This window comes from Vombatus ursinus, unplaced genomic scaffold (assembly GCF_900497805.2).
Source record: "Vombatus ursinus unplaced genomic scaffold, bare-nosed wombat genome assembly UNPS02015016.1, whole genome shotgun sequence".
In the NCBI taxonomy this organism is placed as follows: Eukaryota; Metazoa; Chordata; class Mammalia; order Diprotodontia; family Vombatidae; genus Vombatus; species Vombatus ursinus.
The window spans coordinates 282,461-306,044 of record NW_020954794.1 but is presented as its reverse complement, the minus strand read 5'-3'; the positions used below and the strand labels follow the sequence as shown (position 1 = coordinate 306,044).

Sequence of the window (23,584 nt, the reverse complement as noted above, 5' to 3'; positions counted from 1 at the left end):
AGCAACAAAGTATATTTTTTTTTAAAAAGAAAGAAAATTACTCCTTTACCTTCTCTGAGCACTTTCCTATTGGGGAATATCCTTTATTGTCATATAGCTAATCAGAACTCAAGAGGCCAACTAGTACGGTTCCCTAAATTTACAAGTTAAAAAGTCATGGGGACGTTATGTGATTTACCAAAGGTGAGGGTAGGAAGTGGTGGAGCTGAGATACATGCCCGGATATGCAGGTCCTCCTGACGCCGTAGTCAATGCTCTTCCCACTCTACCATGCTGCCTCCAGGTGTATCACTTCCCAACGTAGCTTAGACATCCTACCTTTATCAGAGATTTACTCCAATGCTTTATTTCCGGTTGACTGATTCCCTTCTAATCATAGTTACATCAATTTTGTCAATGCAAAAGCTTTTCATTAAAAAAAAAAGTTACTTTTCTGAGTTTATAACATGATATCTGCTAAACTGCTTTCTAGTTTTCCCAGCATTTTTTTTTTTTTGGTCAAAATGGAGTCATTTTTCCTAGGAATGGATATCCTTGGGTTTGGGTTATGCAAAAATAACTCTCAACTGTGGCCCCAAGAAGCTGCCTGTGAGTTAGGGGGCGTCTACCCCAAGCATGTGAAGCCTCCCCCGCGGAGCCGGCGGATGAGAACAGTCCGCTCCAACGGCCAGAGGGCGGCTGCAGCAGGCGCTGAGAGGGCTTGGAGCTCGGTCAGGCAGGGAACACGCCAAGGTCATCCACTGCATGCCGGCCATCGCCAGTCTTTGCGCGTGGATGACTGGAGGGGAGTGAGGCTGACGACTGTGGGCAGCTTTGCCTCGCTTAAACCCCATTCATGCGACTCTGGGCATCACTTTGGACGTCCTTGGTCCTTCTCTGGAAAAACAACAACAATGAATGGGCCGGTGCAGAGATAGCTGCTGGACTACGATTCCCAGAAGGCTGCGGGCTGCGATGGGTTCATGGGACGAGACTAAGGTTTCCCAGAATCCACCCCGGCGTAGACAGGAAGCCGCCGGGCGCGGGCAGAGCCTTTGGATTTCCGATGGATTCTGGGAATTAGAGTTCGTTCCTGAATATGCGCAGGCGCAGTTCCCGGATTACAGGGATTAGTGACTGTCCTTTTGTTTTGTTTTTGTTGTTTTTTTTTTTTTTTTGCCGCGGGTGAGTGATTGTGAGTGAGTGTGTGAGCGTGACCGTAGGTGTGCAAGCGAGCCCGTGTCGGCCCGCCCCTCCTCCCTCTCCTTTGGACCGACCCCGGCTGGGCCCCCCTCCGGGGTGGATATGGGGGAGGGGCTGGGGGCGGGGACCGCGCAGGATGTGGGGGCGGGGCAGTGCGGGACTGAATCGGGGCTAGGGCTGTCTGAGGTGGGGGTGGGGGCCGCACTGGGTCCCGCAGCGGGACCTCCCACCCGGGAAGGGATGGGGGAGGCGAGCCGGGCTCCGGCCGCCACATGCGTCGCAGGTGAGTCTCCCGGGTCGCACGTGTGACAGGTGCTGGGGTCGGAACGAGAGCCCAGGAGCCGGGACTCCTCCCTCGGGGTCAGGACCAGCCGGGTCCGAGGCTCGGGTGCCCCGAACCTCATTCTCCACCAAGACCTCTGACCTCCCTGGTTGTTCTGAGGAGATCGTGTGTGTGAAGGCTTTAGTGACTGTGTGTCAGCGAGGGTCCTGCAGACCTTGCCTTTGGCCAGGGGTCCCAGCCCCGTTTTGTGTCCTGGATCCCTTGGGCAGTCTGATGACCCTTTTGAGAATCATGTTTTTAAAAATACATCAAACAAAAATACATCGGAAACCAATTGCATTTTAGTAGACATTTTTTCCATCCAAAGTGCTAGACCCCCTGAAATCGATCTCTAGACCCTTTGGGGGCGGATCCATGGACCCCAGATTAAGAACCCTTGATTTAGTGCCTTCCTGATAGGGTGTACCGGCTCCCAAGAAACCATTTTTAAATTTTCAGGAATTCTGTGAACCCGTGTGAAACACCACCGATTCTGAATTGAGTCAGCTCCTAACAAGTGGTGTTATTTGCTACTTTAAAAGAATTGGTGACAAGCACAGCGTAGTGTACTTTCAGTACGTTATTGTCTATTTTAAATGATTGTGGATTTAATAATGAAAGTGAACCTAATTCCATTTTGTTCTGATGGTGCTAAACAAGACTGGGTAGAAAGTCTAGAATAGCAAAAAAGTTATTAAAATGATTTTTAGGCTCTGTTTAAATCGAGTTCAATTATGACTTGACAATTATTATCTGACCTAAGACAAGTTAATCATTTAAAATATCTCTGGATACAATTTATTCTATCACCAATCTAAGAAAAAATAAACTGAGTTAGAAACAGTAGCTAAAGAACTTGGCATTGAAATAATTAAAATTGATCCAGTACTGAGATGTAGATGGGTGGCATGTAGTTTATGAGCATCTACTGCTCTGTGTCACACATCCTGCATTATATATGTATTTTTTTCCTTATTCTAGTTTGGCGAAGATGTTAGCTAACATTAATTTCTTTCAAGACTTCCTTTAATGACTGACAATCTTAAAGAATTTTCATTATTTTCAACTGCATTTCAATCAAGATCAACTAACATTCAACAAGAGCAAAAATTAATCAAACATATAAGAGCTTTGGAAAATTTAAATGCTTTTTTTTACTTGAAAGCATGAATCTCACATTGAAATCTGTCAGGTAAATTTAGAGATATTCAATTTAATAAAATTAATAAATTTAATGCTTTTCCTAGGAATATTTTATTAGGAAAAAATGTCATTCAACAAATAAACTTACATCTTTTATTGGGACAGAAAGGATGAAAGCATTTTTAATTATCTTGATTTATTTGAACCATCTACTTGGTCTTATGAAGAACTTACTTCAGATAACTAGTGAAAAAATGTATCATTGAAGTGAAATTTTAAAACATGAAATTGATTTAAACAATTTTCAGTGTCTTGTAGGTAATGTAGAAAGAAACAATGTTCAAATCCCTGCCACTATACAGAAAACTAATAAGATAGCACTATTGCGGTCATTAGTGCTAAAGAAGAAGGAAATTTCAGTTTAATGAATATAATTTGTTGGAGGGTGGAAAATTAACAGATCACATATCAGATATAATGACAAGTTTACTGGAAAAAGGATTAGTGGATTAGTGTTAAACTACATTTGTCAAATCGTGTTTGCAACCATCGGTTAGCTATTGTTACAAGAATTGGCAGAAATCAATGAAAACATTTCATGAGAAACACATGACTATATGGAATTTATAATAAAGAGTATTGTATATTTTATCATTGTAAATTGTGTGACATCCTTTATATCAGAAAAATTTATAATAAATTTATTCATGTAAATATGTAAATAGATATATTTTTTTCAGAGGACTGTTTGTTGAACATTTACAAACACAGCTCTGCTTTTCACCCTCATCATCATGGCCCAGTGAAAAGAATATTTGGATTAAGAAGACCTGATTTGAATCCTGGTTCTGCTACTTAACTGTCTTCTTCATGTATTAATTGACATAACATTTTTCAAGTACCTACTATGTGACAGATGCTAGAGAAACACAGATAAAAACGATACAGTCCCTACCTTAAGGGGTCTTACTTTCACTGAGAGAGCATTTACATATGTCATGGGTGACATGTTATATGCATAAACAAACACAAATATATTTAAGAAATACCAGGTAATTTTTTATTGTGGGCATGAGCAGCTAGGAGATATCAGTAAAGACTACATGTAGATGGGCAAAGATGAGACCAGAATATTGTGGTTTATCCTTCGTTCTGGAAGATGACCATGACATCAGGGAAATGATGACATAACTTGCAATTGACTTTGATTTGAGTGAGGGAAGGCCCTGCAAAGTCACCAGCCTCACTTTATCCTCCAGAGTCATGTGGGTCCAGTGGTCAGGTATCAGGATGACTGGAGATGGCCCAGGGTCAGTGGGAGACCTTGGCCTTTTTAAGCTAAAAATACATCCCAGGTGTGGATGACATAGAGACAAGAGATTAATATGGGTGAGGAGCAAGGCCAGTCTGGCTGGACCATAGAGTACGGAAAAAGGAGTTTGGGGTAGCATTGGTTGGAAGGGTAGTTTGAGGTCAGGTTGAAGAGTATTTTAGAAGTCAAACATAGGAGTTTATGGTTGATCCCATAGTTGATAGGGAAGCTTTGGAGTTCATTGAGGAGGGATGCAACCTGGTCAGACCTAGGCTTTATGAAAAGATCATTTAAGCTTTCTGGTTATATCCTCTAAAATAAGGGGATTGACTGGGATGATTACTAGGGTTCTCTCTACCATTAATTATTTAGTCTTCCTTTTCGGTTCTTTTTTATTGCCTGTTTCAGACTGGTTTAGTGAATAGAGATCAAAATTTGAAAATCAAGAAGCCCTGGGTTCAGATTCCTTATATATTTACTAGCTTTGTGACTTTTTTATTTTAACGGCAATTGGGGTTAAGTGACTTGCACAGGGTCACACAGTAAGTGTTATGTGTCTGAGGCTGGATTTGAACTCAAGTCCTCCTGCCTTGAGGGCAGGTGCTCTGTCCACTGCGCCACCTAGCTGCCCCTGTGACTTTTGGCAGTATAAATATGTTAGGTCCAATCCTGAAGACATTTTCTTTGGCTAAGTTCTAACCCTTTTTTGTGTCTTAGATCCCTTGAGCAATCTGATGATGTCTATGGACTCTCAGAATCATGTTTTAAAATATATAAAACAAAATACATAGAAAACCAATTGTATTTAAATAAAGATTTTTTTATACAAGTTGCTTATATATTATATGTTATAATTTACATTATTATATATCTTATATAGTAAACTGAGCCTTAGTTTACTCATTTGTTTGGATGACCAGATTAGATAACGGATACAGAATACTCTGTAACCTTTGAATTGACATATATAAATGGAAACTATTAATATTTTTCAGGGCCTTGAAGGTGAACTCAGCTTTATCATTTCATTTTGTGTTATATGTATATGAGTACATGACATATGTGCATAATTTAATTTTTTAAATTAAATTTTCATTATGAATTTATACAATAAACGTGAATATTTTACTACATAAAGAACAAAAAAGGAGATTATAATGAAATTTTGAACTCGTTAGGTATTTTTATTATTTTTGTGACTTAAATTTAGCATGGTAGTAGCAAAGCTGTACTGCTTGTTGATGTATTCATATGAACTTCCTTCTGTCATCTGCATATCTTAAAAATACTTAATTGATGCTTTCTTCTTTTTTTGTATCTCAGTCTCTGCCTACCAACTGCTTCCTCCCAATATAATCATTCCTCTTTAACAAATAAATATTGTTAAGCAAAGCAAATGGACATGCTGTCTAAAATTTTATGCTTCATTTTGTACCTCAGTGGAACAGGCTAGATACAGAAGAATCAGAAATAATTTAACTCACTGGGAAACTACTTATTATTTGACAAGAACTTCTGGAATAACTGGATAGTATTCTGGAAGACATGGATTTGGACCATCATAATATGCCATATTCCATAACAAATTCAAAATTGGTGTGTGGCCTGAATATTAATGATTATATCCCCCCCAAAATCAGAAAAGAAGCAGATCTTTTATTTTTCACAGGAATGGTTAATTGGTACCTTAGTAACCAAAGATGTGACAGGAGGCAGTTCTGGAAGGAAAAAATGTCATTCACATGAAATTGAAAGCTTCTAAATTATTTTCCTGTCTATTATTGTAGTCATATAATTTGTTGTCATGGTTTTGCTCATTTTACTCTCTGTTTCCTACGAGTCTTTGGAGTTGGCTCCAAATTTATCCTGTCATGGAGTATGAACAGTTGAGTTGCTTTTCTTGCATAATTTCAAATTAAAATTCACAATAGTTAGGCCATTTCATAGCTCTCTCATCAGTGGCCTGTCTTTCCATAGCTCTCCTAATACTGATTGAGCCCAGGTTGTTGTGAGGATTAAATGGAACAATATATGTTAAATATTTGTAGACTTTAAAGTGATATATAAATGCTAGCTATTATTATTATTCCCATGTTTAATTATCTTTTTTTTTTTTTTTTTATCGAGGCAATTGGGGTTAAGTGACTTGCCTAGGGTCACACAGCTAGTAAGTGTCAAGTGTCTGGTCTAAGACTGGATTTGAACTCAGGTCCTCCTGACATCAGGGCTGGTGCTGTATCCACTGCGCCACCTAGCTGCCCCATGTTTTCTTGTCTTTGCCAATTTATATGGTGTGGTTTTATTTATTTTTAGTAATTTAGACCATGTTTTATATGACCATTTGAGGTTTGTAATTCTTTTGAAAATATCTTGTTGGTCTCCTTAGACCATGTATCTGTTGTGGCATGGTTTTGGTATTAAACAATTGTGTCAGTTCTCTGTACATTTTAGAAATCGGAGTTTTATCAATAATATCACACAGTCTTTCGAAGATCACAGGAAGTAAGTAGCTCAACAATTTTAAAATCTTTCAGTAACTTTGGGCCTTGTGATTTGAACTTTTGAAAAGTAGCTTGGCATATCCTCATACTTCAGTCAGTAAATAAACATTTATTAAGCGCCTAATATGGGCCAGGCATGATTCTAAGCTCTGGGGTTATTAAAAAAAAAACCAGCTCCTGCCCTCAAGGAACTTACATTCTAATGGAAGAAAACAAACACACAAAAGGAAGTTGAAAAGTGTATGTGGGGGGATGTCAATTCCCTTTTACCCATTTTTGTTATGTATTTTCTTGTCTGGTCTCAAAGGTTTTTTTTAAAATATAGAAATAGATTTTATTTATTTCATTAAATATTTCCCAATTACATTTAAAAAATTTGATATTCATTTTTAATAATTTTGAATTCCAAATTCCCTACCTCCCCCTGCTTCCCTACCCTTTTAGAAGGCAAGCAATAGGATGTCAATTATAAAGATGGGGTCATGCAAAGCATTTCAATATTAGCCATGTTGCAAAAGACAATAACACACACAAACCAGAAAAATAAAGAAAGTGAAAAGAATATGCTTCATTCTATAGTTAGAACTCATCAGTTTTTTCTTTGGAGGTGGATAGCATCTTTTCATCATGCCTCCTTTGGAATTGCCTTGGATCACTTGATCATGTCTTGATCAGAGTAACTATGTCTTTCAAGGTTGATCATTGTTACAACATTGCTGTTACTGTATACAGTATTCTGGTTTTGCTCACTTCACTTTGCATCAGTTCATAGAAGACTTCCAAGGTTTTTCTGAAACCATAACCATCATTTCTTATAGCACAGTAGTGTTCCATCACAGTCCTATACCACAATATGTTCAGCCATTCCCCAGTTGATGGGCATCCCCTCAATTTCCAAATATTTGCCACCACAAAAAAAGCAGCTATAAATATTTTTGTACAAATAGTGTCCTATTCCCTTTGATCTCTTTAGGGTACGGACTTAGTAGTGGTATTGCTGGTTCAAAGTGTATACACAATTTTATAGTTCCAAATGGTTCTCAAGAATCGTCCAACCAGTTTGTAACTCCAACAGTGCATTAGTATCACAAAGTTTTCTCCTAAGATTTCAGCAGATTAATCTTTATGCATATCCTTTGAGAAATAGAGGGGAATGAAAATATTTTTCTTAATTTAATAAAGGGGTGATTGAACTATAGAGATCTTGGTTTGCCTACTCAGTATCATGCAGAATGTAGGGGGAATGTCTGTGAATTTGAGTCATGTCAACTAATTCTTTCCTGGAGCCCTGTCTATCCCTTGGAACTTACTAGAAGCAGTGGCTTAGAATCCAAGTCTTGGGCACTAATATCTGTGGCTCTTCCCTTTGATTGTAGGTAAAGGTAGATTTGTTCTTGGGTAGGTTTGCCTTCTTCCTCTGTAGAGGACCATGGAACTGATGCCCAGCTTAGGTGCTTACAGTTCTATCTTAGTGAGTTTAGGAAATGCAAGATAAAGTTGATCTTCTGCTTAACATATTTCTCTTTCCCCCAGTTTTAGCTTCTCAAGACTTTAATGAAAATGTGAGAAGGTGGTGAAGAGAATGGCCTCTGAATGCCTAACAACCTTGTCCCAGGTGAGTTATTTTGTTATTTCTCTTCTGAAATGCAGTCTCGTTCCTAAAAATATGGACATATTTCATTCACTTTTCTTCCTCCTTTCTTTAGACGAATCATATTCAGGGACTTCAACATCAATTGTTCTTTTTTAGAAGACTTAGACCCTCCTTATGTCTGATGTAGGTCTGATGTATTTTTTTTCAATCAACCAATATCTATTTTCTCTCTCCTACTTTGCTCTTTTCAATGCCCCCCTTCATTGGAGAAAAAGTAAAACAGAACTCTTGTAAGAAACATGCCAACAAGCAAAACAAAGAACTATTGTCCAGGTCCAACAATTTGTGTCTCATTTTGCATATTTAGTCCTTCACCTCTCTGTCAGGAGGTGGGTAGCATTTTTTATCACTAATCCTCTGGAATCGTGTTTTAAGTTGGAATGTATCTTAAGAATCATGTGGACAAATATGATATATGAGTTATCTGAGGTACAGAGAAGTGATGTGTCTCATTCAAACAAGCAGTAAACATTTATTAAGTACCTATTTTATACCAGGCATTGTGCTAAGTGCACAAAGAGAGGCAAAAGATGAAGTCCCTGGTCTCAATGAGCTCACAATCTGGTGTGTGTGTGGGGGGGATGACAGCATACAAATATGTGTGTATAAACAAGCTATATTACAGGATAAATAAGAGATAATTAAAAGGGAAGGTACTAGAATCGAGAGGGGTTGGGAAAGGTTTCCAGTACAAGGTAGAATCTGAGTGGGGACTTAAAGGAATCCAGAGAAGTCAGTAGTTAGAGCAAAGAGGGAAAGCATTGTAAGAAGGAGGGACAGCCAGAGAAAATGCCCAGAGCTGAGATGGCGTGTCTTGTCTGCAGAACAGTCAGGCGGCCACGGTCACTTCATCGTGGAATACGTATCAGGGAGTCAGGCATAAGAGGACTAGAAAGGGAGCAGGGGGCTGGGTTATGAAGGGCTTTGAAGACCAAACAGCATTTTGTATTAATTCCTGGAGGTGAAAGGAGCCACTGGAATTTATTGAGGGGAGGATGGGGGGAAGTGACATGATCAGATCTGCATTTTAGGGAAAGTACTTTACAAAATTGTTAGAAAACAAACCCACTCACAAAAGGCAATACCATTTTAATATAGTTACTACAAAATTCAGGAGGTAATAGTAAGAAGGGAAGTCCCATCCAAAATAACCACAAAATGCATAAACTATGTAGGAGTGAATATGCTGTAGCATACCCAATGCCTATCTATTTAGAGACACTACAAAGTGAGTCTTAAAGAAATGAAAAAAAATAATCAAGTAAAGGTCTCTGAGGGATTAGAAAAGAACCAGGGTATACTATAGAGTGAACCAGGAACACCACAAGGTGTGATTTTGTCTTACTTGGTTTTTCACCCAAAGTAATAAGAGGGCACCAAAAAAAATTTTACTTAACAGCACCAATACATCCCTGTGTATGTCTTTGGTGAAAGCTGTTTTTCACGTGAAATCAAATCTTTAGTTCTCAAATCTGGAAACATAACTTTCAAGTCTTTTATATCCCATCTTTTTGTGATGAAAGTATTAAAGTGTTGTCAGACTGCATAAAAATACATTCAAAATAAAACACAAAGATGAGCTCCGTGATGAAGACAACACAATATTGAAAGCATAGGGAGCATGCTTTTCTACAGTAACAACCTATCTTCATAGTCATGGAATTACTAAAAGGGGTAGTGAATATGATCTCTTCCTTTGTACAGTTAAAAAAAATGGTAATGAAAATTTTAGTAGATAGGACCAAGACAGCTGTCCCTGGTAAGCATCTTCCTGTAGATAAATTGAGACCGTAGAAGAGTCTTTGATTGGTGGAACAGAGGCATCTTTGTTTATCAGAGCTTTAATTATCAATATCACACTAGACATAAAGAGTGAGTCATATGTTAGTGAAAAGGATTTGCCTTGGCCTGGGCTGTAGTAGGTCGGATTGGTACCTCCGAATCAAGACTGGAATGAAATGAGACAAGTGTCCATCTAACTATTAACAAAACATTAAGCAATAGCTGGGAAAAGACACTAAAGACAGGACACTTGACTGTAGCTTCCTGGACTCTTTTACGCAGGATGGTCCAGTGGTCAAGCCTAAGGAAGCTGTTAGAACTCTTCATGGCTTTTTGTAATCAGGAAACTAGGAGGCCATCTCAGTAGCACAGGCCTTAGTCCATTCAGGGAATAAAGTCTCTAGGATGGTTTCAATAACTTTTGTTATTTTTGAAATTAAATTTTATTTTTAGCTCTCAGTGCTTTCCCACTTCAACTTCCTTTCCCACTTATTGAGAAGGCAGGAAAAATAAAATCAAATTAATACCTTCAAAAATTTTCACTTCCAAATTCTTTCCCTCCTCCACCCATTGAGGAGGCAAGAAATATGATTTTATATTGTGTATATGCCATCCATATTATCCATTATACTTATGCCATTCTATATGTTTCAAAGATCAGAACTAGTTCAGCCCACATAGTGGGGAGATACTAGTCATATGTCTTCTACCACATGATGGATGACACAGAGTTCAAACAAAAGGACTTTGGGTTACTCAAAATCACTTTTAGTGATTCCAGTTTCCTTCTCTTTGCCGTAGTACAAGTTGACTCCCATGCTTGGAATGCATTCCTTTCTCACCTCTGCCTCTTGGGGGCCCAGTTTGCAATGTCAGTTCTGGTTTCATTTCCTCCATGAAGCCATTCCTGATTACCCTTTAATTCTAGATCCTTATGTGTGTACTTCTGTCTCTCTCTCGACAGAATGTAAAGCCTTGTCTTAGTATCCCGTGTTCATATATCCCTACGTGGGAAATCATTTCAAAGGGCCATAAGATGAGAAGAGGGAGCACAGGCAGAGAGCCTCAATTTCCCCAGTAAAGCGAGCTAAAGTCTTCTGCTGGGATTGGGGGAGGGGGATATTGAGGCATGTTTAAAAGCTGCTGTGGCAAGTAGCATAAAAACTCTATGAGGACGATTAAAAGGATAACTGCAGTGAGAAGCCAGGCAAGCCACATCAATCTGTGGTTGACTCAGTCATCACTCTTTCAGTGAATGTATAGGAGCAGAGAAGTAAGAGTGTGAGTAAGTTGCTTCAAAATCTATTCTGTATTAATTTTGTATACTTTATATATGTATGTACCATTCGTACACATTGTTCTTCTTATTAGAATGTAAGCTCTCTGAGGGCAGGGACTTTTCCTTTTGTCTGATCTGCCCACCCCTTCCACTGTGCCATCTGGAACTCTCATTAGATAATTATCAAATTTTTCATTTAAAAACTCTTCTAGCTCCTTCCATCTTTTGGCACTCATTGAGACCGGGGTGACACTGTGCTGCTTCTGCTGCATTTAACACTGTTTATTACCATCTCCTCCAAAATACACTCTCTTCTTTGGATGTTCATGGCACTGCCCTCTCTTGGGTGTCCTGTTTATTTGTTTTCTCTTTCTTTGTGTCCTTTGCTGGATCTTCATCCATGTCACAGCCACTCAGTTTAGGTTTTCCACAAGACTCTGTCCTAGACCTTCATTTCTGTTCTCTCTGGACTTATTCACTTGGTGATCTTATCATCGATCATAGATTGAGTTGTTTATGCAGATGATTCCCAGATCTATATGTACAGCCATAGTCTTTCTTCTGAGGTCAATCTCACACCACCAGCTATCTATCACAAGTTTCTACAGGCTGTCCTAAAGGGATGTCAAACTCATCATGTCCAAAGCAGAATTCATCATCTTTCCTCTAAAACCCACCCCTCTTCCAAGTTTTCCTTTCAATTTCAAGAGTACCCTTAGGCTCCCATATTTGCAACATTATTTTCATTCTGGACTCCTCACTCACAGTCATTCTATACCATAAATCCGTTGTCAGATCTTGTTTCTTTCTCCACATGACCCATATGTGTTCTGTTCTTTCTACAAACAAAGCCACCACTGTAGTATATCTTGCTACTAAGAAAAAATATTTTAGTTATGCTACTCTGATCAGTAGGACTGCTGTTTATAATTTTGTTATTGGTAAAGAATAGGGAAAAATATATATGCATATATATATATATTATATATATAAAATGTGTTAAGTACACAGGATTTAAAGTGGGCCCCATTTGTATTTTTAAATCTTTTTGTGGCAAAGGCACACATGTTATATAATAACATAAAACAATAAAAAGCCAAATGAAATGCGGCTCAAGTAAATGCTTCTATGTGAAGCCTTTCTTGATTCCCCCAACTTCTAGTGCCCTCCCTCCCTAATTATCTTGTATTTAAATACTTTGTATTTATTTTATGTTTACATGTATACTTATCTTCTCTGTTAGAATGAAAGTTCCTTGAGAGTAGGCATTGGTTCATTCTTTAGAGTTGTATGCCCAGCACTTAGTAGAGTTCCTGCCACATAGTAGGCATTTATTACATGCTTGTTGATTGATTTTGTAAAAAGCAGTTTGCACCAAGAATTCCAACACAAGGAAGGAGCTGACTTCATAGGTATCACTGAGACTTGGTGGGATAAGACCTATAATTGTCATACGGCTGTAATAAAGGCTTTACCTTATGCAAATGGTGCAGAAGTCTAAGAGAAGTGGGTAGCATTTTATATTTATAAGATATACTTAGGGGCAGCTAGGTGGTGCAGTAGATAGAGCACCAGCACTGATGTCAGGAGGACCTGAGTTCAAATCCAGCCTCAGACCAAACACTTGACACTTACTAGCTGTGTGACCCTAGGCAAGTCACTTAACCCCAATTGCCTCGCTAAAAAAAAAAAAAAAAAAAAAAAAAAAAAAAAGATATATTTACATGAAGAATTCCAGGAAGCCAAGGAGAAGCTTGGATAGAACAGATGAGTAAAAACAAATGGAGAAAAAAAACAAACTTAAAATGATCAGGAAAATGCACTCCAGATCACCTGTATGGAAAGAGAAACTGCATCAGGAATTAGACCACTCACAAGCCTGGAACAGAGATATGGTGTGGTGGTGATGGGGCATTTCAATTGCCATTTTTAAAAATGGAGGAGCCTATAGTTTTCAAGCTCTGTTCTTTCTTTTTCATAATTTAGATTTAGAACTAGAAGGGACCTTGGAGGACATTGAGTATATCCCATCTTTTTACAGATAAAGATGCTGAAGCCTGGCGAAATTTAAGTGATTTATCCAGGGTCACACAGCTTGTAAGTGAAGGATTTGAGCCCAGTCTTCTCGACTCCAAATCCAACACTTTATCTACCACACCTGCACCTTTGTCTCTCAGCTCTCCCCTTAGAATTTGGTGGGAGTAGAGGGAGAGAATAAGCATCTATAACCCTTTCCTTTAATTCTTGGAAAAAGTGACTTTGAATTCTCCTTTCTATCAAGAACTAAGGAGCTCATAATAAGATTTTGAGTGAACAGTTCTTTCCCAATCAGCTTCATAGCTGGAAGGCAGAATTGGTTTTCAGCTTCACTTCTTTCTTCCCCCTCAGTTCTAGCTGTGTACTGATCAAGTACAGAAACAAGCAGAAGCTGTGTGGCTCTGACCCTGGGAGTTGTGTGGGGTCTTAGATACAGCCTTTACTCCCGTCTGAGGCCCACAGAGTAATAATGAGGCGAAGCCCAGACTAAGAGGAGGCTCACTGCAAGTGCATCACTGAGCCTGCAGAGTCTCCAGCTGGCTAACAGGAGCTGAGTCCAGCAGCAGTCACAGAGTAATAACGAGGCGAAGCCCAGACTAAGAGGAGGCTCACTGCAAGTGCATCACTGAGCCTGCAGAGTCTCCGGCTGGCTAACAGGAGCTGAGTCCAGCAGCAGTCTACTGGAGCTCTGACTAAAGGGAAGACCACATTTGTGTTGCTCAAACCCAGACCAAGGTCATGAATTTATAGTCCTCAGACTAGGAAGTTAATGCTCAGAATTTGCCCTGAATGAAACTGCTTTGAATGGATTGAAAGCTTGCAAGTGTCTGGCCTGAGCTGTCCCTGAGATTCTGAATAACATGACACTTACTTCCTTGAGAAAGCAGTATAGCAGGATGCCAAAGAACACAAGCAGGGTCCAGCTCTTCTCTCTCCAAGTGTGCTGAGCTGGCCTTAACATAAAGTCCAAGATCAGGAAGAATAAGATCCATTCCTTAATTGATAAATGGTCAAAGGATATGAAGAAATCCAAGTTATCAATAGCCGTATTAAAAATGCTCTAAGTCATTATAAATTATAGTAGTGCAAAAAGCAAGTGTTATGTGAGGTCCACCTCACAGACCTCACATAAGTTGGCAAAGTTAATAGGAAAGGAGAAAGTAAAATATTGTCAAGACTGTAGGAAAACAGGCATTGTTGGTAAAGCTGCAAATTGGTCCAACCATTCTGCAAAGCAATTTGGAGCTATGTCTAAAAATTTAGTTATTAAACTACGTATGTCCTTTGGAAAAAATGATGCTTCTCTAAGCAAATAATTTAAGGAGATCAAAGAAAGGAAAATGATCTATAAATAAAAAATATCTCTAGTAGCTCCTTTTGTAAAGACAAAGAACAGGATGCTGACAGTACCCATGAATTGGGGGATGGCTGAGCAGATTATTCCATATAAACGCAGTGGAACACGATTATTCTATAAGAAATGATGAAAGGGATGATTTCAGAGAAATGTGAAAATACTTATGAACTCATGAAAAGGGAAGTGAGCAGAACCAGGTGAACAATTTGTACACCAACAACAGTATTGTAAAGACAACTTTGAAAGATTTAAAAACTGATGAATTATAATAACCAACGAAAATTCCTTAAGAATAATGACGAAGAATACTACCCACCTCTTAATGGAAAGATGATGTACTCCAAACTCAGGATGAGATACATATTTCTATGTGGCTACTGTGGGAATTTATTTTCCCCCTTAATAGTAAAAGAGGTGGTGATATTTAATAAATGCTTGTTATTTTACTTGGGGCCTTATTGTGCAGAATGATTTGTAAGGTTGAATTTGATTAAAATTATTTACATAGCCTAGTATAAAGTGGAGAACATGGTAAGAAAATTCTCAAAAAATACTTGAGGGGGCAGCTGAGTGGTGCAGTGGATAGAGCACTGGCCCTGGAGTCAGGAGGACCTGAGTTCAAATGCCACATCAGACACTTAGTGGCTAGCTGTGTGACCCTGGGCAAGTCACTTAATCCCTATTGCCTCAAAAAAATAAAGAAATATTTGAAATGGAATATTCCAATTCCTTGATTCTATGAGAACTCCTCACTTTGGTTCAACCAAACCAATTGGTTCAAACCGATTTCATGTCTTCCTCATGTTTCATATGAAGAATGGTCCTTGAATGCATGGGAATGTTTCTGACTATTTCAGAAATTGTTAACACTGCAAGATGTGCTTGTAGCCTTTATCCAAGAGGAATGGTACCTGTTGGATCCTGCTGAGAAGGACCTTTTCTGGAATGTGATGCTTGAAAACTATCAGAACTTTGTCTCCCTTGGTAAGGATAACTTTTCTCTCATGAATCGTCTGACCATTAGAAGGATGTTACATTCTCATTTCATAAAGGTCATGGAACGTCTCAAGTGATTTGCTGAGTTCTGACTTGGTGTTTGGAGCTTTCTCAAGAGTACATGTAATATAGAAAACCCCCTGTCTCCTTTGGTGCAAAGAAGTGAGATGTTCTTGCTTCCTCTGCAGAGGAAAGGCCTTGGCTTTTTACAACTGGAAATCAGCATCTTTACTATGCTGCTTCTGAAGCTATACTTTGCCTACTTTGTGCTCAGAAAAGACAAAAACTTCTCCACTCAAGTCCCTATTCCAATAGCTCTTTGGAGACATGGAAGATTTCTATATATAGTCTTTGTAGGGAATGTGCAGAAATAAACTAATTGTGTTTGAACCTAAGTCAGACCTGTCAGTTATCTTCCACATTTGATGTGATTGAACCATAATATATAGCATCCTTACGAGGTTCTTTCTAGACTGCTCTCTATTTTCCTAAGGAAAAAAGAGATTAAGATTGAATTCTTAAATATCCCTCTGTTCTTAGCATCTTTCCAAATGTTTCCTGATGAGCAAGGACTTCCAGATTCCATACCACTTCTGATTTCTCAGTTGGAGAGAAGAGAAGCCCTGTGGCTACCAATGGAAGCAGTCCTGAAAAGCATTTATGTGGGTGAGTGAATTAAAACCAGGCAGATGGTTATAGATGATTGCAGGCAGTACCACCGCTAGTCAGTAAGGATGCATTCCCTTTGGAATGTTAGAGTGGACCTGATTGTAAAAGACCCCCAAGGCTCTGGAGAAGGATTGTGGTTGTCCCTCTTTAAGTACTTCCTCATTTTATATTCTCCTGATCTTTTTGTCCTCATATTTCCCTACAGCCTCAGAAAAAGAGGTATTACTTTTTTTTTTTCAACGCTAAATCTTCCACGTATACTTGGGTTCCTGTCTGTTGTCGCTCTTTCCCATAATTTTTTCTCACATGGTTAGAGTCTGTTCTTCAGAGTTTCCATTGGCTCACAAACAGATGTTTGTTAAAAGAACGAAGCCTTTGTTTTTCCTGTTGTCTTTCTTTCTATATCCCAGTTCATTTCCTTTCATTGCCATTTGTCTCTTCACATCACAAACAGGATCTTTTTACCCTTTCTCTGTAATCTGTCCCCTTTTCTTCTTCATATGCTATGTAATTGACTTCTTTTCCTATTGCTTCTTGGAAAATAACTAAGATTCTCCACATCCTGCCATGATAAGATCTATGGCTTATTTACAGACAGTATTTTATGGTTTATAAAGAGCTTTTCCAAACAGGGAGGTGGTTAGTAAGTATATTAATATCTCCACTTTATAGAAGAGACTGATTGAGAAGCCGTGATATTTTGACTTGCCAATGGTCACTTGATTGTTGGTAATGGTCACCATATTCTAGGTTTTCATGTCTCATACCCATCATTTTTTCTCTTTAAATTATCCCCGAGGCACCTCAGGATCATCCAATCTGCAAAAAAAACCACTGAGGCAGAGCTCCGAGCCAATGGCATTTTATTAAAGCATCGATGGCCCCCTCTAATGAAGTGGACTCAGATCTTCCTCACAATCTAAGATGTCCCCTTCCTCCAGAGCCTTAGTTTTATAGTGCTTGATACCCAGACAATACAGGTGGAACAGACTAAAAATGCAGTCTTGTTGGTGAATAGACCTTTCCCTTGACCCTCTAGAAGGGTCTGCACAAAGTACGCAATCCCATTGGTTGTCAAATGGGCTAGTGAGCAGACATTAACAGACCTATCTTGACCTTTCAGGAGGTCCTGCCAAGCCCATGAGCACACCCTGGACTGGGCTGATAAACAGATGTTGGAGCATCTGCATAGGCTGATGGCTGGTAGTAGGGCAGGTCTGCAGTCAGCATCACTCATTAGCCAAGTGCTCATGGCCATCTCCCTATGTTGGGCAATAGAAGGATGACAAGGGATAGAGAAGGGCAACAAAAATAGCTGAGGGGCTTTCCATATAATTGAGTTACCTCCTGCCACGCTAGACTTGGTCACCATAACAAGGGAAATACAAGGGTGTCCGTCCTCTAGTTAGCTTCCTGTGATTAAGTAAGTGAACTTAAAATCTTCAGTTCACAGTTCTGAGGTAATTGGGGTTAAGTGACTTGCCCAGGGTCACATAACTAGTGTCAAGTGTCAGAGGCCAGATTTTAACACGTGTATTCCTGACTCCAGGGCCAGTGCTTTATGCACTGTACCACCTTGTTGCCCCCTAATTATACATTTATTAAAAACATGAAAAGATACAAGAACAATAATATGAAGTGATAATAGCATTTATTTAGAGTTTTCAGGTTTGTAAAGTGCTTTGCAAATATTATCTGATTTTTATCTTCACAAAAACCCTAGGATCTAGGTACTAGTTTTATGCCTATTTTACAGATGACTCAAAATTCTTTTTCAGTACTGTTTTTCCAGTGACTACAAACTTGCTGGACTATTGTGCAATCCAATGTATATTTCTTTAGAAAGATAGCTTGTAAGATTTTGTCAAATAGATTGCTAATATAGTCCCCTATTCGCTATATCCATCATGCACCTCTTCATACATCTTAAAGGAAATGAGCCTCATTGTGTATTATCTGTACTTATTAAATTGATGTTGCTTTTTAGGGATTAATGCTTTTCTATAAGTAAGTAATTTTTTCCCCAGAGATTTTTTACTTTACTTTAAGAAATCTATTTGTTTAGAAATAACCTCTTTCCAAATTCTTATAAGCCATTCACGAAGTCCTCACAAATTAGGTGTTCTATTACTATCTTCTTACCCACCTGGGCTTCATTTCCTTTCTATGAGTGTTCTTCTACCTGTACCAGATTAATGTTCATTCTTCTTCATGAATGTGATAGATCTTATTATTATTTTATCATTGAACATTGAATAATAGCACCTTTTACCTTCTCCCCCCCGCCCAGATTTTCTTCCTGAACATGATACATTTGGACTGAAATGCAGTCTGGGATCAATCCTCACTACACAACAGAAAATTCCTGAAAAAAAAATGTGTCCATGAATATGATGACCTTGGGAAGAGCTTCAATCTGTTTTCAGACCTAAGTGAACATAATAGAATCTGCTTAGGAGAGAAACTATCTCAACACAAGAAATTCAAGAAGCCCTTCATTCACCACTCAAAACATATGTATTCCCATAGGACATATCCTCAAGGAAAACTCTCTAAACATGATGAAGTTGGCAAAGACTTCAGCATCAAATCACAGGTTCCTGAACCTCAAAGTATTTATAGTGGTGAGGAGAAAATTTTTGAATGTAATAAACATGGGAAAGCTGACCACAGTAAACAATACTTAACTGCATATCAAACAACTCATGCTGGAGAGAAGCCCCATAAATGCAAAGAATGTGAAAAAATCTTTAGTTCCTGGATAAACCTTTTTCTACATAAGAAAATTCATAGTGGAGAGAAATCCCTATGTAATGAATGTGGCAAAGCCTTTAAGCATAAACGACACCTTAAAATCCATAAGATGATTCATACTAGACAGAAGCTTAATGAATGTAATATGTATTTGAAAGCCTTCAGTAATAAATACTACTTAGACCAATATAAAAAAATCCATACTAGCAATATACCCTCTAAACAGGAATCACACTTTATTAAACATAAGTTAATTCATACTAAAGAAAGACCAATTGGTTGTAATGAATGTGGGAAAGCTTTCAGAAGTAAATATTACCTAATTCAACATAAAGAAAATCATTCTGGAGTGAAACCTTTCAAATGTAATGAATGTGGGAAGGCCTTCAGCAGTAAGAACTACCTAATTCAACATAAAAACATTCATGCTGGAGGGAAACCCTTCAAATGTAATGAATGTGGGAAGTCTTTCAGCAGTAATAGCTACCTAATTCGACATAAAAAAATTCATACTGGAGTAAAACCCTTCCAATGTAAAGAATGTGGGCAAGGCTTTATGAGTAATAGCTATCTAATTCAGCATCAGAGAATTCATACAGGTGAGAAACTGTATAAATGTAATGAATCTGGGAAAACTTTCATTAGTAATATACAACTGTCACAACATAAAAGACTCCATACTGGAGAGAAGCTTCATAGATGTAATGAATGTGGAAAAGCCTTTAGGCAGATGGCACATTTTGAAACACATAAAAAGATTCATACAGGTGAGAAGCCTTATGAATGTAATGAATGTGGGAAAGCCTTCATCAATAATCAGCAGCTATCTGGACATCAAAGAATTCATAATGGAGGGAAGCCCTATAAATGTAATGGCTGTGGAGAAGCCTTTAGTAGTAATAGCTACTTAACTCTATATCTAAGAATTCATCCTAGAGGGACACCCTATAAATGTAACAAATGTGGCAAAGTCTTCTACAGTAATAATAATAACCTAATTCAGGATCAAAAAATCCATCCTGGAGAAAACCCCTATAAATGTAATGAATGTGGAAAAGTGTTCAGTAGTAACAGCTATTTAACTGTACATCAAAGAATTCATACTGAGAGAAACCCTATAAATGTAAGGAATGTGGTAAAGCTTTCAGGCAAAGTTCATCACTTCTGCAACATCAGAAAATTCATACTGGAGAGAAACCCTATAATTGTAATGAATGTGGGAAAGCTTTTAGTTGAAGTTCATCCCTTATGCAACATCAGGTAATTCATACTGGAGAGAAACCCTACAAATGTAAGGAGTGTGGGAAAGCATTCATCAATAACAAATATTTGTCGAGACATCAAAGAACTCATACTGGAGAAAAACCCTATAAATGTAATAAATGTGGGAAAGCCTTCAGCAGTAATCAAAGGCTCTCAGGACATCAATGACTCCATAATGGAGAAAAACTCTAAATGTAATGAATGTGGGAAAGCCTTTTGCACCAGTTCTAGATTTGAAGCACATAAGGCAATTCATTCTGGAGAAAGACTTGTTTAAATATAATGAATGCAGGAGAGGCTTTAGGTTTGATCAAGACTCATATAGTATGAATGTGAAGCCATACTGGCAAGAAATCTTAGGAAATAAAATGAGTGTGTGAAAGCCTTCTGCATAAAGGGAAACCCTAATACACATAAGCAAACTCAAGGCTCATGAGAAACATTTTAAGTGCAATGAGTGTAGAAAACCTGATTGAAATCTTAAAGAACATGATTCAGTGCTCCCAAGCATGCATTGAACTCATGAAATGTTGTAAAGGCTTCACATAGGCAAGAGTATACATCAAATTTTCATACTGAAAATAAGTTTTTGGGTAATGAATATGGGCAGACTTTTAAATGAAAGGGCCATAAGATGCTTCATACTAAAAAGAGGAACCTGTTAAATATAATGAATGTTTGAAAGCATTCAAGCTGAATCAGACTTGTGTGCATAAATAAGAAAATTATTATCATAGAGAATTTAAAAATCTTTTTTTCCAGAGAGCTTCAGCTAGAGAAAAGAATTTACAAACTTTCTGATAGTACTGATGAGATTCTTTATGAATAAAATTCACAGTTCCTGAAAGAATTCATACTAAAGATTAACTCTGCATTTATTACGTTGGAGTAATGGTTTGGAAAAGTTACACAAAATCACAAAGTTCTGGAGTCAGAGAAGACCTCAGAGAACATCTCATCCACATTTTATCTGAACAAGACTGCCCCGTACACCATGTGAATCCTCACCCAGCCTTTGTTCTTTAATGAGGAGGAGCCCTCTGGGCTCCTGAAGGAGTGTGCCCCGCTTTTGGGTAGTGCCTGCTGTTAGGAAGTTTTTCCTTATATCAAGCCTAAAGTCACCTCTTTGCAATTTCCCTCCCTTTCTCCTGCTTATACTCTGCGTGGCCCACGAGAACAAGCCAAATCCTGCTTGCTGTGAGAATCCATCATATGCTTGAAGTCAACCGTGATAGATAGCCTGTTTTCAATTCTTCAGGTAAAATACCCTCAGTTGATCCTCCTATAACATGAACTAACACACCATTCACCAGTATGGTTGCTTTCCTCCAGAGTACTTAAGCTTATCTTTCCTAAAATATGGTATGCAAATCTGATGACAAAATTCTAAATCTATTCTAGCTGAGATGCACATTCACAAGACTGTCACTCATGGTCTTATTCCTCTCCTAACATAGCCTAAGACTGAATTTGCTATTTTGGCTGCCCTTTCACTCTTTGACTCCTTAATGAGCCTGTTATCCACCAGAATTCCAGATCTTTTTCTTATGCTCTTCTAGCCATCCCTCTACCTTTTATGTGTGTAGTTGATATTTTGAACTCAACTGTAAAATTTTCCACTTTTTTATTTCATCGTATTCAGTTTGGCCCAATGTTGTTGGAAATCAAGATCTTTTGGAATCTTGGCTGTTATTAGCTGCCCCTGGCACATTTGTATCAACTGCACATCAGATAACCATGGCACATACACCCTTAGCTAAGCTGTTAATTGAAATATTAAACAGATCAGGGCCTAGCACAAATCCCAGGAACATTGCACCAAAAATTTCCTTCCAAAATAACATAATAATAATAATAACTGCCATTTATATAGTGTCTGTTATATTTCAGATGCTCTACTAAGCCCTTTACCAGGAGTATCTCATTCAGTCCTCATAAACCCTCCCCCCCCAGGTACATGCTATTATTACCCTCATTTTACAGGTGAGGAAACTAAGGCAAAGAGGTTTAGAGACTTGCCTAAGATCACACAGTAAATATCTGAGATTTGAACTTAGGTCTTCCTTGACTTCTTGGCCAGTTTTGTATCTGCTGCACCACTTAGCTGCCCTCAACTTATACCCACTGACATAAAGTAAAATAATAATTTATTCAACATAGGAGACAAGGTGTCAGATTTTGTCACCAGTTACAAGTGTTAGTTGCCTTGAGAGAGAAGAATGGCTAAGTTCTCCTTATGTCCATCTTTCTATAAATACTCAGGTTAGAGTATTCTAGGTCCTAGAGGAGATTAAATGAAACATGGTTTGTGACTGCACATAGCTCACAGGATCCAGAGAGGAGACAGGAGACATGACACATACATACCTGAAATACAAAATATTATGAGATGCAAGTTGCCTGAGAAGAGAACCCAAGGATGTTATTTCCTGAGTTCCAACTTTTTGTGTAAAGGAGAGGGGAATTTGACTTCCTTAGAGAGTATAATCCCATAATCAAACCTCCCAGCCTCTAAGGGAGATTTCTAGTATGGCATTCACTTTGGGAGATGCCATGTCATCGACGCCAAGTTTCAGAGTTCCTGAGTTTGACAATTCCAGGCATTGGGTCTTCTAGAGCAGTTCTGTCAAACTCATGTAGAAATGGGGCCACTCAGCAGTAAACAAGGACCTGTTCTTGCTGCACATTAACTTAAAAAAACCACATGAACATTATGTTCTTTTGTATTTTCATTTATTTTGTTAAATATTTCCCAATTACAGCTTAATCTTGTTTGGGCAACACTCTGTTATGGTGTGTTTGATACCTCTATTCTAAAGAGAGTTTTAATGCATCCTACTCTTGGTTGAAGGGGAAAAAATGTCCTCGGTGGTTCCTGTGCAGCATCCTTCTCTATTTGGAGTGCAAAGTTGCACTCTAGAAGTCAGAAGAAGTGGCGTCTACAGCCAGGCAGTGTGCAGCTACTATGAGCCTTTCTAATTTTGACCTTATACTGCAGAATACTTGCCTTCCTGATGCCACCTGTAATTGTGGAAAAGTGTACCGAAGGAAGGATGGCTTGTTGGTCCTTTCCTTACCATGCTATTTTAGCAAAGAGCTTTTGTTCCTTGACTGGCAATTGAAAGGTAAACACATTGGTTGGGGCTTGTGAGCTATAGTTTTAGGCGTTCAGGGTTCTATAGGGTACCTAGACCCTGGGGCTACTGACCTCAAGTGCACGTTGGGAACACCTACAGGTGCATTCTCTCCCAGCTCTAAATCTGTGACGCCATATTACATAAATGGGAGATGCATGTCTGCTGCAGTGGTTTGTGTTTTGTTCTCATCCTGGCC

The 23,584-nt window shown here is 38.5% G+C and overlaps 1 protein-coding gene across 1 annotated transcript; it reads left to right on the top strand.

Moving 5' to 3' along the window:
• The first annotated feature begins 1,381 nt into the window (after positions 1-1,381).
• Positions 1,382-22,202, top strand: LOC114030845 (zinc finger protein 621-like). The gene is made up of 5 exons (XM_027845748.1): positions 1,382-1,465; positions 7,994-8,075; positions 15,427-15,553; positions 16,106-16,231; positions 21,427-22,202. Exons 2-5 carry the CDS (start codon positions 8,043-8,045, stop codon positions 21,450-21,452), a joined length of 312 nt encoding a protein of 103 aa, XP_027701549.1. The 5' UTR covers positions 1,382-1,465; positions 7,994-8,042; the 3' UTR covers positions 21,453-22,202.
• The last annotated feature ends 1,382 nt before the right edge of the window (positions 22,203-23,584 follow it).